Source organism: Anser cygnoides, chromosome 2, assembly GCF_040182565.1.
Source record: "Anser cygnoides isolate HZ-2024a breed goose chromosome 2, Taihu_goose_T2T_genome, whole genome shotgun sequence".
In the NCBI taxonomy this organism is placed as follows: domain Eukaryota; kingdom Metazoa; phylum Chordata; class Aves; order Anseriformes; family Anatidae; genus Anser; species Anser cygnoides.
Genome location: NC_089874.1, coordinates 84,619,175 through 84,637,733, shown reverse-complemented (window position 1 = coordinate 84,637,733; position 18,559 = coordinate 84,619,175). Strand labels below are relative to the sequence as shown.

The 18,559-nt window shown below is 45.0% G+C and overlaps 1 protein-coding gene across 2 annotated transcripts in view; it reads left to right on the top strand.

The window, feature by feature from the left end:
* The window catches only part of SLC22A23 (solute carrier family 22 member 23), a 97,397-nt gene that overhangs the window by 19,962 nt on the left and 58,876 nt on the right, over positions 1–18,559 (top strand). For both annotated transcript variants that reach the window (XM_048050209.2, XM_048050208.2), the window contains exon 3: positions 716–870. In XM_048050209.2, coding sequence (XP_047906166.2) covers positions 716–870 — 155 coding nt within the window. The remainder of the gene's footprint in view (positions 1–715; positions 871–18,559) is intronic.

Genomic DNA, 18,559 nt, shown 5'->3' with positions numbered 1-18,559 from the left:
TTCCTCCTCCAGTCGGGCTCGTTTTGTGGGTCTCTGCAGCTGCTGTGGGGATGTGAGGGGAATTCACTACTTTCCTACAAGCATTGCTGTCAGCTCTATGAGGCTCAGGGAAGTGGCACAAACCCTGTTTTACACTTGGTCCCTGTTTGTTAGGCTTGTCCTTAATAACAAGGCAAAGAAAAGTGGTTTTTTGAGCGTGCTTCTCTTGCAGATGAGGTTGGTAAGCACACATCTATTGGGAAGAAGAGACCTGCTGTAAGCTCTGTGGTTGTAGGCTGTGGAGAAATAATAATATACCATATCTTCTAACATATCATACACCTATCTCCGCTGCTACAGAAAGCTCTGAGAAGGTGTTTTTGATCTTCAAGAAACTTGTTTATGACCCTACTGTAGTTCTTAGAAGTTTCCTTGTTCACTATTGGTGTTTTGCAGTTGATGTCAAGCCGTAATAGAAATTGAAGTCAAACAGTAATAAATCATATGCTGGCCCTGCTTAATTCCACCTGAAGTGAACTTGTCAATGCGAAGTTGACTGAGGAATTAATTGATTTTTAGTTAAAAAATAAGTCAAAAAAAAAAAAAAGGAACAAGCTTGAAAAATGGGTGGCAATACTTGGAAGGGATTGCATGACTTCTGCCCCTCTTTGTAATGCTGGAGCATTATGTCCATTCTGACTTTTAACACCGTTTCTCCTTACTTCCTTATTTTTAGGGTTGGTCGACGGCCTGTACTGCTCTTCTCTGTCATATTCATTTTGATATTTGGACTGACTGTGGCACTCTCAGTGAACGTGACAATGTTCAGCACACTCAGGTTTTTTGAGGGGTTTTGCCTGGCTGGAATAGTCCTCTCCCTGTACGCACTGCGTGAGTATGCCTTCATCACCCATCCAAATGTGTATTTACTGAGTACGTTGCTTGCTGTTCTGGGGCTTCCTGCTTTCCTCCAAGCAAACAAAAGCAGAATTGTTTGCACTGAAAAAACTTTAGCCTGAGTTTCAGTGACCAAGTAGGGATTTTTGCAGCTATCTCTTGCTACAGAGCAGTCTGTGAAGTGGTTTGAGGGCCTGTTTAAAAAGAAAATTATAAAATGTTTGGGGTATTGTTTGCTGTTACGTAAACCTAGAAAACATCTGAGTCATGGCTGTAACGGTTGTGGATTTCACTATGCAGTACTGAGCTCAGTAGGAAACTCCCTGCTTTCCCTGTCTCTAGCCATACATATTCTGGCACTGTTTCAGAAATTCTCCTGTTAAGTGTGGCCAAGAAACCCCTTGTCCCTGCCTTTGATCATAAAGTACATCAAAAATACGTGAGGAGGCTGAAGTCATTTTATCAAGGCTCTTTGTTTCTTTGTTGTTCTTTTTTTTGATTTTTTCAAGGTGGTAGGTTGAGGGGGGAACAACTGAGATAAACTTGAAGGAAATCTTATGAGAAATGTCTTTGTGATCATAGTATTTTGGGGGAGATGCCTGGTAAACTTGTCGCCAAAACAGTTGGAAGCCCCTTCTGGAGGCCTTGCCCTCAGAGGGTCCGTGTGCAGTGCCAGCAGCCCCGTCTGTGTCACTTGGATGTGCTCCAGGGAGCTCTGTCCGCTTGCACTTCCTTTGCTGTTTGTGATTAACAGGTAGCACACCAGCTGAGGAAAATACAACATTTCCCCCTCTTTATTATGGCTCTGGAGAAGTATTACCTAAATATATCCTGGGACTTGCTATACAGATCTTCATAAAATTTTATTCACTTCCTACTGTATCTGGTGTCTAGCCCATCAAGATTTAGCACTGTATCCTTGCTCTGCATGGAGTGCTTTCTACTATTAAGCTCTTGTAGAGCTTAATATTTGTATTTGTTTTGGTTTTAGACGTCACTGAGGGGAAATCAGCCTGACTAGAATACACAAGGGCTTGCTCTGTATTGTACTTCTTCATAGTAGATAGGTTTACTTTTTTTTCTTCCACCTCCTTGTCTTTGGTCATGTAACCTCTAGTAAGAATTTTTCATCAAAAAGTAAGACTACTACTGAAGACATCTTTTTTTTTTCCTCCTCTTTTTTATTTTTTTTCCCCATTGTAGAAAGTGGTAGCGAAACTTGCTTATCCATTTCACTTAGTGGCCCTAGAGATCTTAGTAGGGTGGAAGAAACTGAAGCAGACCAGGTTGTTGTTGAAGCAGAACTAGCATCAAACCTCCTCCCTGCTGTCCTGCTGCATAGTCAACTTCTAATGCTGATCATGGTCTTGGCCATGAAGAAAGATCTTCCTGTGCTAGGGCAGCCATTACGTGTGGATATTCAGCTGGAACTTAAGCTAGTTGGGATTTTCCACTGCCCAATGGAGTATGTTTGTCCTGGTTGGTTGGTCAGTTGGTTGTTTTTTCTTGTTATTTTTAAGCCATCTAAGCAAAAGGTTCGTTATGGACCTTTGGAGACCTGAGAGAGAGTGCATGTGTCACTGAAGAGTAGCCCAACAGTAGTTTGCCAGCCTAGGCTTTTGTTCAGCAAATGGGAGATGCTGGTTAGTCCATGCTCTGCTTCATTCAGATCAAGGACTTGAATCTGATTTCCCCCCTGTAATTGAAATGTTTGCTGTATCCGCTGCATGTGTATGTCCATTGCAAGCGGGCATCTGTCTGCATAGGCAATGTTCGAATAGAGCTAGTAGGTGTTAGGAGAGATGTATGAAATTAGCTGCAGTATGAACATCAGTGCAATTTTATAGAAGTAAGAAAAAAAAATGTCCCTGCACCCCTGGGAGATCTTTTGGCTAGGGAGGTGAGGGAAGTGGGAATTTCTGTATTAAATATTATCATTAAAAAAATAAAAAGTGTTGTCATCTTGGTGTAGAGTATTGGGAAAGAATTAATCCCTAGAGCCTTAAGAGAATGGGAGGAACATGATTTTTTTTGTTGTTTTTGTTACTTTTTCTTCGGTTTTCTTTTTTTACTCATTAGTAGTCGTAATTTGTTAGGCTTTCTCTGAATTTTAGATTATTTTCTTCTGTTTCTGCCAGAGCCCATACCACTCCATTGCACTCCTCTGTGGAGTCATCTTCTATTTCATGGCCCCTATTTCCTTTCTGTTAATGGTCTTGATTTCTTCCGCCGGAGCTTCGTGTCCCCAGAATTCCCACTTGGCTGCCCCAAGCAGAACAATACAAAATGGAAAGTTTGATCGGCTAGAAAGAGTCATTAGCTGAAGTTTGCAAAGCTACTCTGCAGAATCAAACTCTGTAGGCCTGTATAGCCTGCAAAGGTAATAAGCGTGCCACAGGGATCCTCTTACACCATGTCAGGCTTGCTAGTTATGCTTGGATTTATAGCCTGCCTCAGGGAAATTGTAAATAACCGTCCTGGATGCTTTGGGAGTGGGAATAGCACCAAAGTGCTGCCTTTCAAACACAGGGCTGCTGAGCTTGAGTTGCCCTCACCGCTCACACCGTGCTCTTCTCAACATCCTAACGTGGTTTTCCTACGGGTCTGTGCCAGCATGTAGGGCGAGCCCTGAGACAAGCATTGCTTTTGGTGCCCCTCTGCAGGCTGGTTTCAGGGTTGCCATGAGCTGCCTTCTTGTGGAGGCTGTAGCGAGGAGGGTGTTGGCCTCTTTTCTCAGGCAACAAGTGTTAGGACATGAGGAAATGGCCTCAAGTTGTGCAGTGGGAGGTTTAGGTTGGGTGTGAGGAAGAATTTCTTCATGGAGCGGGTGGTCAGGCATTGGGATGGGACGCCCAGGGAAACGTTGGCATTGCCATCCATGGAGGTGTTTAAGAGATGTGTGGATGGGATGCTTAGGGACGTGGTTTAGTGGTGGGCTTGGTAGGGTTAGGTGATGGTTGGATTTGATGACCTTAAGGGTCTTCTCCAACCTAAATGGTTCTGTGATTCTGTACAGAGAGCTGGAGCTGCTTGGGACTTGGCTAAAGAAACCGCTTTTGATGCTGATTCCTTAAGCTGAAAAGTTTTTCTGCAGCTGTTTTAGTTTAGGCAAAAGCTTTTGCTGGGACAAGTTTTTCTGGTAAAACTTCTGGTGAACTTGCAGGAAGAGCCAGGCTTTGCAGAGGTGGTGACATTTGCTGTGAAGGGGGGAAGCAGGTGGGAAATGAACCCTGGGAACCTCTTCCCGCTGCTGTGGTCATTGAATCCTCTCTCTGTGAGAATGAAAGGGAGGTGGTCCTTTTCCTGAGCAGTGCCACGTGTGCCTGAGCAATGCCTCGGCAGGCACCTGGGAGCTTTAGCAGCAGGTAAAGGAGTGCCGCTTCCCGCGAATAGCCCCGCTCACTGGCATCGAGCCCTGTGGGACAAAGTACGCTCGGCAGATGTGGAAATCGCTGCCTTGGCCAGATGCTGTGCCTTCCCTCGGGCTGGGTTTCACAACCCGGCGGGGCTGCAGGCAGGACTTCCCCCCACCCACGCCGCTCCAGCGCTGCTGCTGAGGCCGTGCTGGCGTCAGCATTAGTCCGGGGAAGCCGTCCCCGCGGGGGGCAAAGGGTGCTGCTGTCAGCAGGATGCGCCCTCTGGTCTCCTCTCGCCTCCCCTGGGCTGGGTTCCTGCTGTCCCTCGTGCCGCCGGGGCCTGGGGGGGGAGCAGGACTTGTCGCTTCCTGGAGCAGAGGCCGGGGTGACGGCACAAGCCGCAGCACGGGTTTGCATACAATCGCGGGCTGTTTGGCTGTTTCACAGGTGACTGGGCTGCAGATTAGGCTGCAAAATCGCGAAGTCTAACTTGAATGGAGCAATAAATAGGCTCTGAGAATAGCTGCGCGGAAAGGGAGACAGCATCTCAGGTTGGAGCGAGGAAGCAGGGGTGTCCCTCCAGCACGTAGCAGCAGAATGAGTTGGCGTGCTGTTTTCTCCCATTTCACTGCTAGAAGAAAAAAGGTAGGAATGCTGTGGAAAATAATAGCTTGTGTTTTGAAAGGTTGGAGAACTCTGGCAAAGGTTTCCAGACTGGTTAAGATGTCCAGCTGTGATGTATCTTTCTCATTTCTAGCTAGGTCGACCTAACCTGTTACTCCTGTAAATTACACAGGCACTGACCTGAGAGAGGCTCAGTGTGATTTCTTAAGCCTTTTTTTTTTTAATGTTTATTCTGTAAAGCTAAAGCAGCATGCTATAGAAAGCTTGCTAATGCTGAAGAGTGAGCAAGGAAGCCCAGGCACATTGGATTGTGGCAATGTCAGATTTGTAAAATAATTGTGCTTCTAATGAGCTGTCAGAGGGTGAGAGTTGCCTTCTTGTTTTTCTTTTTTCCTACCTTCGCCCACCCAGAAGTATATAGGCACTGGTATCCTGGAGCATCCCAGGTGTGTAGCCCCCATGTTCCATGGAGCTAGAGGAGTGTAGGCAATAGAGTTGCTCCATTTAATTCTGCAGTTTCCCCTCCTGAGTCTTCAGCAGCCGACGTGGCCTTGGCCAGGCAAGGCAGGTGAAGTCCTGCAAACCGCGCGCTCCGAATCTGTTCGGTGCAACCTGAACCAGCTAAATAAATAACGCTGTAATGCCTTCCTCAAATCGGAGGACGCGGAAGGCATCTGACTGCGTTCCAGTGCCTTGACATGTGCTTTCGTTCCGCAGTAACATGCAGTTCTCTCGGCTGACACTTGGGTGACAAGATCAAGGTTGTTAAGCCACCTACCTTCTGTTTATGTAACCAGCCTTCTCCTGCTCTGAGTCATCCGATGCAGGTCTGGGAGGAGCGATCGCAGACAGATCAAGCGCACGAAAATCTTTCTGAATCCCTCTAAAGTGGCCATTAATTGCTAAATCACGGAATCAAAGATACGGGGCTCTTTGTCTGAAGAGCAGCTAGGGGTTGTTCTGATATGAGGTGGGATGTGAGTTTCTGGAAAGTGCACCTCTCTGTTTTTACTAGCTCTGTGCAAGAACTGTTAAACAAAACAACGCGAAGGAGGAACACTACAGCTGCTCAGAAAAAGGTCTGTGCATGCCTTTTATCAAATGCCTGTGGGGTTCATTTATGCAGGAGTGGAAAAGGTTGTTAGAACTGCAGTACTCCCCATATAAATATCTTCCTTGCTTCCTCCCACGTTGATCCTACCAAAGGAAGCAAACTGTGACTCCTCAAGTAATTTGTTGGCCTCCTTTTCTCCACGTTTCCTTCCCTTTTCTGCTGGTCAGAGCTCTTCTAGAGAGACAGTGTCTACCCTTGGAGCACTGGCTGGCATGTTTATTTTAACCCCTACAGACTGTTTTCCAGGGCAGAGGTGCCCTTGGAGCATTGTAAATATGTTGTCCTAGATCACAGGGAAAAAAAACATGCAATTTGAGGCAGCCAATTCGAAATAAATTTGTACAGCCTTCAAGTATGCCGAAGGGGAATAAAACCAGGATCCTTCTAAAGCTCTTTGGGAGGTTAGAAGGTGTTCAGTTAATGCAGAGATTGCAACAGGATCTGATTTTAATCAGTTTTTCCATTTCAGTTGCTGAAAATCCTGTGTGTTATGAATGTGACCAAAAAGCCCAAGGAATTAATTTTTATTTGAGGTACTTCTTGTGTGATTGGTCAATTGGGAATGCAATTAAGATGCAACGCGGCTGTTAAAATACTTGTGATGATGGCAATCAGATGAGATTAGAGCACACTTGCTATTTCCCCAGCTCAAAATACAGCTTACATTTACAGTATAAAGCGTGTCTGCCTTTTAATTGTTCCAAACCGGCTTCAGCAGTTGGGTATGCTCTCTATGAGGAATCCTACCTTCTGTCATGCAAATGCTTGTAACTGTCACTTTTCATGCTTGTAATGATGCTTCTAGGGATTTTTTTTGTTTGTTTTTATTTTTTGAGTAATGGTAAGTAGACTTAAAGCTTTGCCAGAAGGATGAGCAGACCTAAGAGCTTGCTGCCATTGGGGGAAAATGGAGGTGGCTGCTCTCCTCCCCTTCCAAATTCCTTTGCATTGTCTCATGCAACTATAGTTTTAGATTAAGAGGGGGTGTTTAGGATGGATGTATAGTTAAATCCAGAAAGTTGCCTTTTACTTGCAGTTCTCTTACTTGGCTGAAGTGGTGTTAGAGTGCAAACTGTTAACATGTCTGTTCCCACCTGCCTTTTCTTGGTGGTGTAAGGCAGCTGCTAAAGGGCTTTTCCTTGCTGCATTGATTGAAGCTACTGGCGTGAGCTGCAGAGGGTTGCTGGTAACAAAAGCTTCTGATACTGCACGTGCGTGCGTCTGTGCAAGCCCTGTCCAAGGATGCTGCTGCAGCCATCCAGCTGTGGGTGGCCTGCATCATGCAGCTCCCTGCTGCAGCTCTGCAGCCCCTGGAGAGCCAGGCTCAGCTGGCAGGGAGGCAGCCCAGCAGGAGGAGAGCACGTCCACCGGGCTCTGACCACTGCCTGGGCTCCAGCTGCTCTGCTCGTGTCAGCTGGGACACGGCGATGTCCAGTTTCAGGTGGTTGGTAGCACAGCGATACTGCTGTATGTCCGATGTTGTCGTGGCTTTGTGGTTTGTCGTGGCTGTCCTTCTGTGATCCGAGAAGTTATATTTCTTCTCTGGGAAATGCAAGTGGATCACAGACGGGTATGAAAGTTTTGTCAGCCGTGATTTGTATTTATTTATTCTTTTTCCTGGCAGGAAACTGAATCCACTACAGAGAGCATCTCTGGCTGAAGCCATACATATTCTGCTAAGGCTGTTGGCTCACTGAGTTTTAGCTATCCCATTCCCTTGGCTGAGACCAGCGTCCTTGCACCCTGCAGAACTTGTAAGCTGGCCGAGGTAGAGCTGGAAAAGAGACGGGCAGCAACGAGCTCAGGAGCTGCCCTTGAGGTAGTCAGCGTACAGGCTTGCTTTTTTTTTTTTTTTTTCCCCGCAGCTGCTTCTTCCAGTGAGGCATGGGCACGTGCACATTTCTCAGTTACTTTCTGCTGCAAAAAGAGGGACGTATAGGTTCACAAATCACCTGTGAATGAAGGAATAGTGCTTCGCTTCCCTTTTCTGCCTGTTCTTACGGACTTAGCAAGCCAAATTGCAGTGGCAACAGGATGTGCACAGAGGGAAAAACACATGTATGCGAAAGGTGGATTTAAAAGTTACGTGTAGTGACTTGAATATTGAAGTCCAGCAACAAATGTCAGCACACAAATTCAAATAAATATTTATGTACCTTTCAAGAGGAACCATGATTTAACAAGGCTAGCCAAATTTCCATCCCCAGCCACGTAGATGTGACTCCTGTCTTCTCACTTATGAATAACATGACCCCTCGGGATTTTTTTTACTAGTTTGACTTAATTAAATTTCACTCAAAGCATGAAAATTGTAGGCAGTGCTCATTGTGGTATTTCTAAAAATGCATGTTATTTAGTCAGATATAATAAAAACTTACTTTTTGTTTTAATTCTTGGCTTTATTTGTATGATTAAATTCTGTAGGCTGGCAACACAATGTACCAATGCTCGTATCGCTCACTTTTCTTCTTTAAAGACAACTACTCAACGTTGCACTGCAGTGAATTTGTTTGTAAATTATATGCTGCAATTACTGATGGACCTGAAAGTACGAGCTATGTTTTTGTCTTTCGAGAACATCTGATCCCTTCTTAAATGAATTGTACATACAGTTGTGTGTTTTTTAGAGATAAGTTTAGGCACAAGTGCTTGTTACTAGCTTGAAAACTTGTTTGTTCACATTCCTTGAATTCTGGTTATGGTATGAATTGAGAGGAGAAATTGGTTCACTGGAATCTAATGAGTGATGCTCAAATCTCTGCGAGCGCACCTTTCAGTTTCACATTCCTGAACTGTATGTCCTGTCTTTATGCACCCAGTTTGGAATCTTTGAGCCGTAGATAAGCTTAGTCTTAGTTGGGTGATATAAAGCAGGTGGTCTCCTGGAGAAAAGGGGTGTTTGAAGAAGGTGACTGGGCTTGGAAATGTGTCTGTCTCCTTTTGAAGGGTCTCTGTGCTGAACTGGGGGGAGGGAACATGGTCCAGTGCTTGCTTCAGAAGTTCTGGATCCGCGTTCTCCAGCCTCTGCAGGTGATATCCCAAGCATCTCTGTCCAGCTTGTGTTTGCAGGAATTCAGAGCAGATAAACTATTCTTGCAGCTTCCCTGCTCCGGCTTTCTGTCCGATTGCTGTGTGGCAGAGATCACCTTCTGCAGGGCACGCTTAGCTTGTACAGTGAAGCCCCAGTCCTCTCCTCCACAGTCAGGCACTGGAGTGCAAATATATCTCCATTAGTGGCTTACCTCACGTAATCAATATATTCGGTTATGGATGTGCATTTCATTTTGCTGCTGTGTAGCATCTGAGGAGGGCACTCGCTGGCAGAAGCAGCAGCAGAGCACAGGGGTTCGTGCGTGCCCTAGCAGCCGAGGGCCTTGGTATGGTGGAAGAAGGCAAACTCTGCCCGAGTGCTGTGATTGATGATCACCTGTTAGAAATGCAGGCTGGGAGGCCTGTGTGCCCCAGCACTGAGGCACGGGTAAGTTGCTTTGTGTGTTGTCTGCTGTCCAAACATTCAGACCGATTGTGCGCAGAAATGAGGAGGCTGTTTTCTCTGCGAGGCATTCAGTTCAATAGATGCTTAATCTCATGGACCAGGGATCGTTGTTTAAAATAAACAGATTAATAAATCCCTCGAGTATTCTGCTTGATGGGGAGCCGCTGTCCAGAAGGAGCACAGCGCTGCTCTCTCAGCTCCTTGGCAAGGGCCTCTTCAAGTCGCGGTGCTGCTTTTGCACCCAGGTTTCAGCGCTGTGCTGGCAGGCAGCGTAGCCATCTCCTGGGTACGCAGCCATTCGTCCTCAGAGCACTTGGTTTGCAGCTTTATAAGAGAAGGCAGAAGGAAGAAAAACAACAAAAATATATAGGAAGCAGAAGCAATGTTGGGGGGGGGAGCAATATATGAGAAGAATTTTTTTTTATTATGGACTGAAGGCAGGGAGGAAAAACAAGAGCAACTTAAAAGGGTTGTATAATGGTAGAAGTAGCTTGTCTGTTGAAATTGCAACCAGCGTTCTTAATAAAATCCCATTTTGGTTTCCCTTATAGCTCTGACGTTGGAAAGGGGGTTTTGTCTAGAACTTGACTGACTTGTTTTTCAAGACAAAACCAAATCTGTATTTCTAGGAAGCTTGAGGAAAATTAATTAAAGAGCTTTTGATTTATAGACCCATTAAAATTAACTCTGCTTTGAAAGTCAAAGAAATAAATAAAGCTGCCAGTGTTAGTCATCTGTTGGAAAAAATGGCTTCTCATGTGTATGTACAGTAGAGAAACCCAATTACTGCACTCGAATGCTTTGGAATTTGGACAGGGGAAGCTTTGATTATATGAGCCTTAACTCTACCCATGTTAGTCTTTTCAGATGTCAATGTGAGTCTAGAGCTGTGAATCAGCCTGAAGCATTGTCCCATCCTTGCTTACTTTCTTGTTAGCGTCTGTGATATGTCTGGCAGAAAAGATGCAAAGTTCAATTTGCATCTTGTAAACGTTTAACCTGATGGATTTGACTTTTCAAGGAGACAAACTTCACCCTTCTTGACTCAGTATTGCATTTCAATAAAATATGTATACTTGCAGCTGCTTTTCTTCCCTTCCTGACCTTTCAGTCGTCTTCTCTGGCTGAGGTTAGGTGCTTCTTAAGGGCCTGGGGACAGTGTGGAACAGCAGAGAACAGGAATAGCCAATGCATGACCCAAAGAGGAAAAATAAAGTAAAAGGAATACATAGCATGTGCAGCAGCTGCTTCTTCTCTCTTCCTCTTGATAAGAGGGAATGTGACATACTTTTCTGCTCCCTTCCAACCAAGAGTAATAGCAACAATTACAGATTTTGTATCCTAGCCATTTCAGAAACAAAAACGCAGCCAGGCGAAGCAGTGTGTTGTGCTGGTCTGTGCAGATCTGGGTAGCACTGCCCTGCTGGTGCTGTACCCTGCTCGGATCCAGCCTTGGGGCTTTTAGTGCCTTGTGGGACTTGCATGGGACTAGTGCCTTTTCCTGCTAGGAAAACTTTATATACAAAGTCTGTTCTGATGAAGAGGCATCTATTTATTCATAGTGTTCATGCCTCCTCCTGGCCATGGATGTGTGACCTGCCTGCGCAGTGCCACTCGGGTGCAAGCCCCCAGCTGCACCACGTCTCTGCACAAAGCAGTACAGGGCAGATGCCATACTTCACAGAAGTGGGTTTTTCTGAGGAAATAACCCACTTGCCTACCAAAGTGGGGCTGGGGGGGCTTTTTAAATAGAAGATAGACATATCTCCTTCCTGCTCTGATTCCTGGAATTAACTAAAATATCAAAATAACACTGCAGAAACGGGTTGAAGCTTTCGCCATGCTTTTGGAGGGAGATACAGATTCAGCCTGCTGTAGATGCAGTTTCGTAGCTCTGACTTGTGGCTTGTAAATGAATTGATTCCCACAAGCTTATTGCAGAAACCTGAGGTCAGGAAATTCTCCTGGTGAAAACAGATTAGGCTGTTATAAGTCACTGTGAAGTTACAAGTCACCGTGCCTTTACTCAGCATGGGTCATTCTGGAACATGGGATTTAAAATGCTTTTCTTACAGGCTTTTTAGAGATTAGACTGTGTTTAATTGCAACTTGGCAGAGACAGCAGGTTTAATGTGTTTAGAGACGTATGCCTCGGACAGGTTGACGTTTCCTCCCAAGATAGCTGTCTGCTTGCAGTAGTAGCAGATGGAAGTCCTTTCATGTCTTCTGGGCACTGACTAATGTGCGTTGGAAAAGAGTGGATAAACAGCAGAGAAAATGATTCCTAAAAATAATAATAATAGTAATAATAATAGGGATCTGTATGGCTTTGTTTAACTATGTTTACTTCAGCGCTTGGAGTGAAGACACTGGCTTTGGATTTACGTAAAACTCCTAAAACGCGGTTGGAGAACCAAATATGATCAGGTCTTGGTTATGAGACTTCCAATTTTCTGGCTGGCTTTTCTTAGCAACATCCAAATTAGTGAATAAATAGAAGCCTCCAGTCTGACGATGAGAACAAATAATCCGTGATTCATAATAAAACATCTTGATTGTGGACTTGGCAGCCCTAAACCTTCAGGAGCAGAAATGCAGGCCATCAATCTGATGCTGCAATGCTGGAAAGACCTAGTTTCTTTGAAAAGGTCACTTTGTTGCTGTCCCTTTGGTTTTGCTTCAGTAAATTATATCCTCTAAGGAGAAGACTAGATTTTATTTTTGGTTTTGAGGGTGGGGAGGGTATGGTGTTAGGACTTGAACTGCGGGGCAGAGATAATGTTGTTTGCATCTAGTATAAAGATGCTGAAAGATGTTCTCTGCACTGAACTGATCAGCTCGTAGGACCTTGGTCTTCTACCTTTGGTATTTGCAAAGCCTTTGGGATTGTCACAGTGTGTTTTTTTTTTTGTTTGTTTGTTTTAGTTTATCTCTGTTTTTAATTAATTTTTGATTGCCACTGAAGTGGCTGTCTGACAGTGTCTGACTACAGTGTGTACATCTCTATTTTACGCAATATCACAAAATATTTTAAAAGAAGGAAAACACAAAGGGAAGTTTCTGGAATCATTTATTTAGGCTTCAGCTATATCTCCCATTTGTTTTGTTATAAACAGTACTGAAAAGAATGAGTTTCTCTTTCTCAGCGCTAGAAGGGAATAGTGCTTATTCTTTGGAAAAGACCAATGAGAAAGGTATACTACTTGTTATAACACGTGAAGGGAATTCACTAAGATTTATACAAAAATATATTTGTCCTGGTGATTCTGAATTGTGAATACTGGCCTGCAAAATAGGCATAATTCGAATTTCAAATAATAGAATTTTAGTAGCTTAAATTTAAGCTGTTACTGTAACAAGGTTAAATGCTAAACCAAACAATCACTGTTTTTTATACTGCAATGCAGTTATGCTTGTGCAATGTGTAATTGGTATGGAACAGTACTGCTGTGATGTAAAACCTTTATACAATTTTAAGTCAAGCGTTTGGTGTAAAATGCATTAGATTGAATTCCACTGAAAATCTACACACTGGGTAGTTACGCATTTGGAAACCCTGTGTGTACAATCTGCCGTTACTTTCCCATTTGTTCTGTAAGCTGGTGTATCATCAGACATCGTTTTTTCATGTTGACTGAGGAATTGTACAGGACTAAGTTGTGGCTGGCAAAGCCTTCCCATCCTGTCTGCACGTGGAGGGCAGCAGCACATTCTCCCCGGAAACCTGCTCGCCCCTGCTGAGAGGTGTTTCCAGCCTGGCACAGGACTGCTTCCCGAGTCTCTAATACCTGTTCCCCAGGGGACTGGTGTTTTCCTGGTGGTCCTTAAGGAAAGGTTTTACTGCACGCGAACTGTGCTGCAAGCACGACCCAAGCGAGATGCTGGTGTTCAGCGGTCGCAGATATAGTGTTCCCCCATTCCAGTCTGCGGTCACCGTGCGGGAGGGCTGTATTTTTGAGGCCAGAGGTAAATGTCAGGGGAAGCAAGAATCGCAGGAAGGTGGACGTGGCTGATGGGCTGGCAAAATGCGTCCTGGCCAGCACTGTCTCGTGAAACTGAATGTGAAAACAGAGCGAAGGTGTGGCTCTGCATTACAGCCCTGGAACGGCACAGCAGGTTTCAGAAGTTTCTGCTACCTGTTCCCACGTCCTGAATTTTGCTGATTTAGCCAATTCTGTTCTTGAAACCAGGTGTGCAAGGTGATAAGGCTTAAAAAACTTCAAAAGTACCACTTGAAATATCATCCTCTGTATTTTAACAGATCCATTTTAGGATTTCTGTGTGGTTGCATCAGCGGTTGAGTTGGTGCAGCCGAGGGAGCCGCAGCCTTTCCCTCCCACCTGCCTGTTGTCTGCGTGCATTCAGAGTGAACCGAAGGTAGATGAGCTGCAGAGTACACTTCAGGTGGAGTGAAACCGAAAGAAAAGAAATCAGAGCATCGTGCTCTGAGGAAACAGCTGCGATCTCCGGACCCCAGTAAAGGAAATTAAAGAAATGATGAGCAATGAATGGTGTGCGTGTGGGCTGAGTTGGCTGTTCTCGAGGGGAAAAGTCAGGGAGGGGAAGAAACTCTCAGCTCACCTGTTTATGATGAAAAGTCACAGTCTTTTGTTTGTGTGTTTGTTTTCATTTGGAGTTCTGAAATATTAGCAGCAGATCTAGCAAAGATGGATGTATGAGTGTGTGGAGACAAACATGTAAAAGGTGCCTGATAAAGCACTAAATGGAAATCATGACATATGACTTACAGGAGGGGAAGGGTGCCTAAAAATATGTGCACACTTCTTCTTTTGAAACTGCATTGTGTCGAGATGTAGACTTTCCACAGAAGATGCTTGACTTCCGTGGCATTTCCCTGTGCTGGGGAAACTGTAAATGTCTTGTTCTGAGTCAAATTTAATTTCTGGAGCCTCTAGAGATAATGTGGTGCTTTTGAATGCTATGTTTATTTTATTCCTCGTGCCTGGATTCCTGGATAGTACATTTTCTCTGCAGTCTCTTTTGTCGCTGAACTAGTCTGTTGTATCATGGGAATCCCTAAGCAACAAGGACAGGCTTAGGTGAAAACAGATGTCAAAATATTAAAATGCTTTGTGGGATAGAAACTCCCCATCCCACGCACACAATGTATATAACCTACTGTCGGCATAGTCTCCTCTGCAATACCTTTTTTCTTTTCTTCTGCATGAAGTTCTTAGTAATGTACTGAGGCTGGCTTACAGAAAATGTTGACTGAGCATAATTCCAAGTGGCCTGAAATGTTTGGAGGTACTTGTGTGCTGTGTGGGCATGGGGTTGGGAGAGGCAGTTGCTCCCCAAACCTGCAGGCATCAGTGTCGCAGTGTTCGTTTGCACCCGATAACCAAGTGAGTATTCTCTTCCCCTTTTATTTAAATGGGGATTACTGAAGGCAGTAATCCAAAGCTTTTGGATGTGAAGTCAGAGCCTTTCTTGGGAATCCCCTGGAAAGCCTCTGAACGGTGGAGGCAAAGGTGAGAGCTGCGAGGCTGCCCTGCTCCTGCTGTCCTGGGCTCTGCTGGAGCTCTCTGTTCAGAGGGAATAGGTTCCATAGTACTATTTCTATTTTATTTTATTTCATTTCATTTCTTTTTGTGGGGCTTGGAAACATGTAGCCTGTCTGTGTGCCTCATCCTCCAAAGATAATATGTCAAAGGAGCATAATGAAAACTTGGCAGATACAAATTGTGAATTTAGTTATCTGTGTGATGGTAAAATGGTATGAGATCAGGCTCTAGGTCTGCAAGGGGATAAAACAGGCTTCTTAATGCTGGTGTGCTTGACTCTTTTGGCAGTGTCCTCATGTAACACAGAAGGAGAAAGCATTTCTGCATATGTGTGTGATCCTGTTTCATTCTCCCGGCCTGCACTGTCCCAGACTTCCCTGCCACTCTTCCCTCTCTCCTCCGGCCTCCCTTTCCCTGCTGTTTTCCCAGTATTTTAGGCAATGCACATGGATATCTCATGCAAAGGCATGGTGAGGGAACGTGCGGTTGCCGTGCTCTTGCTGTAGCTCATGTAACAGCTGACAGGTAATAAGAAGTGTTATTATTTCACCAAATAATGAAACATGTCTAGAAAGCACCACGTAGGGCTTTGGGTGTGTTTTGGAGGTGGTGTTCTGACCATTGGTCCAAGCTGTGGTCTGCCTCGTGCTTTCTTCAAGTAGTATGGGTTTTGGTCTTCTGGTTTGTTAGCAAAGGCTCATATAAATTGTTTGTGTTTGCAGACTCTGGCATAAAATTGTAATAAAAAGCAGAACAGAGCAATCAAAACTCCCTATTTCTTTGTTAGTGCAGATCTGTAATTCCTAAATTAGAATGTAAAATTAGTTTATATCTTAACGTAGGAAGCTTCGTGTGTTTAAGGAAGAAAAGAGGAATAAATCCAAAATGGTGCTGTTGCCTTTGAGTGTCTTGCTGTGGAAAAAGGTTATGGATTTGCTGACTGCATTGCATCCACTTTTGATCTGAGGGAAACAGTCTTCACCCGAGCGAGGGCATATAACACCCTGCCTGCCTGCCTTGCTATTGACCGTGATTTCCTGGCAGTGGCACTTAATGGCTTGTGGAGAGAGGCTTCAGCTGAATTCCTGAGACAGGCCAGCATGGTCTGTCCCTGAAACATCCTCCACCCGACCCATCCCCACCACTCCTCGCAGCACCGTGGGTGTTGGTGGCAGAGCAGCTGGTGTTCCCATTGCTTACCGGGTTTAGTTTCCTTGTTGGCACAGCTTCTTAATGAAACACCTGATGAGTCAGTGTGAACCCGTCTCCCTTGGGTGCATGGCTGTCGTCTCCCTGAAGGCCAGACAAGAGTGAGGAGGATTCTGTAAGCCAAAAAGATAGTATAATTTTATAGTCCAGTACCTGTAGGGATGGCAAATTGCAAGTGAAACAAGCTCAACCAGAAGGAAATGTGCGTGTCCCCCGCTCCCTCAGGCAGCGCTTTTACATAAGAGGGACACTTCAGAGATGCATATTGAAATTGATTTCATCTTTCTGCCCCATTAAACAAGCAATTGGTTTTCAACAGCAGTTCACAGATGAATCAGAGTCAAAGCAGGCTGATTAACTGGAGGACAGCCAACTTAGCAATTGTTTGTCATCTCCTCCTTAAAGCTAGCTGTGTACATTGATATACACGTCAGAGGCTTAAAACTTCTCCCCTCGAGAGACAATACAGTAAATTAATCTGTTGAGAAACTGCTGAGATTCCAGTATCCCTACCAACTTTTGCATTTAACCAAGTTAGATACTGCTAGCCCCAAAAGTTTTGATGGACCCTTTGCCCCAAAGTTATGATGGTTTGAGGGCATGTATCTTATTCCTATTCTAGATATCTGAATTTAGGGTGTATTAGTGACTAACCTGACTTCTGAAAGGCAGTGGTGTTAAGAAGTGTCTGTTCAAAGTCTGACAAGTCTTGTCTGTAATCTCCTGGTGTTTGTCATCCTGATCATTTTAAAGGAAAAATAGATGTATTTAAGAGTTCTTAATCACCTCTGTTGGTTTGGTGGTGGGTGAAGCAAACATGCTCTAGTCTTTTGGGTGTTGAGTTAAGGAAAAGGCGGAAGGAGGGAGGTAGCTGTTATTGTTGTGTACAGGGTACCTATTACTTATATTTTGTAGTTCAATTCATTCTTTCAAAGGGAAGTTAATGAAAATGGTGGAGTTTCAAATGGCTGCGATGCTGCCTACGGGGGTGAGAACTGAAGTGAACCTACAAATTAAAGTACAAGGTTATTGGAGCACTTATCTGTGTATAGTATAGGTGCATGTCTCTGAGCTATTGAATAATTTTATTGCTGCTGCTTTAATAATTAATCCACCTTTTGGAGGCTGCAGGCTTTTTGTCTAGAGTTAATGTATTCTTAACATCCCCATGTCTATCACCTCATCCTGAAAGGGGTTGGCACAAGAATCTGCTACAGGGGGCTTGTCCCAGTCTTTGACTGTATGATCCTGTATCTCCGTCAGAAGCGTCTGTAGTCCCCTTAGAGGTGAAACCTTCACTTCTGTGCTGCAGGGCTCTTCCATGTTAGCTCAGCGGACAAGTCTGTTAGCAACCACCGGCAGTAAGTGGCAGCTTCCCCCGAACGAGGAAGGTTGTTGCGTGCCTGTCTGCCGTGTGTGTGTTGTGCCGCTCCTGTTCTGGCTTGTTGGCGCGGGTTGGTGACGAATTAGCAGATCACGTCTGCCACAGCATGAGTGGTATGAAGCGGGAGGGCTGCGTGCTTGCTGCTGTCTGCCTGTGCCAGCTCCCAGCTCCCGTCTGCTTCTGAGATCCCCTTTGGTTTCCTGGCGTTGTCCTCTGGACTGAGCAGCTCGCTTCTGCTTTTGCCAGGAGGAATTGTGTGCTGGGCTTTGCCCCGGTCACCCGTCCACGTCCCATTAAATACGGTCGATGCCCACCACAGATTGCACATCACACCATCAGGCACCAAGGCGTGATGGGCGAGGAAGAGTCTCCATCCATCCATTGCACACCATGCTGGGCAGCATGAGGCAAGGGCAAGAGTCTTTTATCCCTGAGGGCACGTTTTGATGGTGGATTTCTGACCCCTGTATTGAAGGGAAGCGAGACTAGGAGGTTGGCAGAGGCACATGCTTGTCTCTGGAAGTGTAGCTCGTCCCTTGGAGGAGGAGATGTCGTGCCGAAGATGATGGCTTTGGGGCAGCCAGTTAATGCAAGCCCTCCTTAAACGGGTGGAGGGATCCTCCAGGGTTGAGGAAATGAAAGGAATGGCATGAAAATGGGGCTGGAAAAAAGTACACTGAGGAGGGGGAAGGACAAGGAAGTTTGAGAAGAAAGGAGTAATAATGGGGCTCTGACTTTGTTTCTGAAGCCCAAGGAGTGGAAAAAGAGGGAGGAAAAAAGTGGGGAGCCCTACTTGTGGCAAGATTTGTTTCCAGCTTGTACATTGAGTGCTAATGGCCAGTGTAAACCCTTTGAATCTATCCCCTCCCTGCATTGTTTATATATTTATTTTTTCATGTATACAGAGCTTAAATTCTGAAGGTCTCTGCAGTGCAGTCAATGACATGGAAATAGAAGACTTCCTCAGTTTGTGTT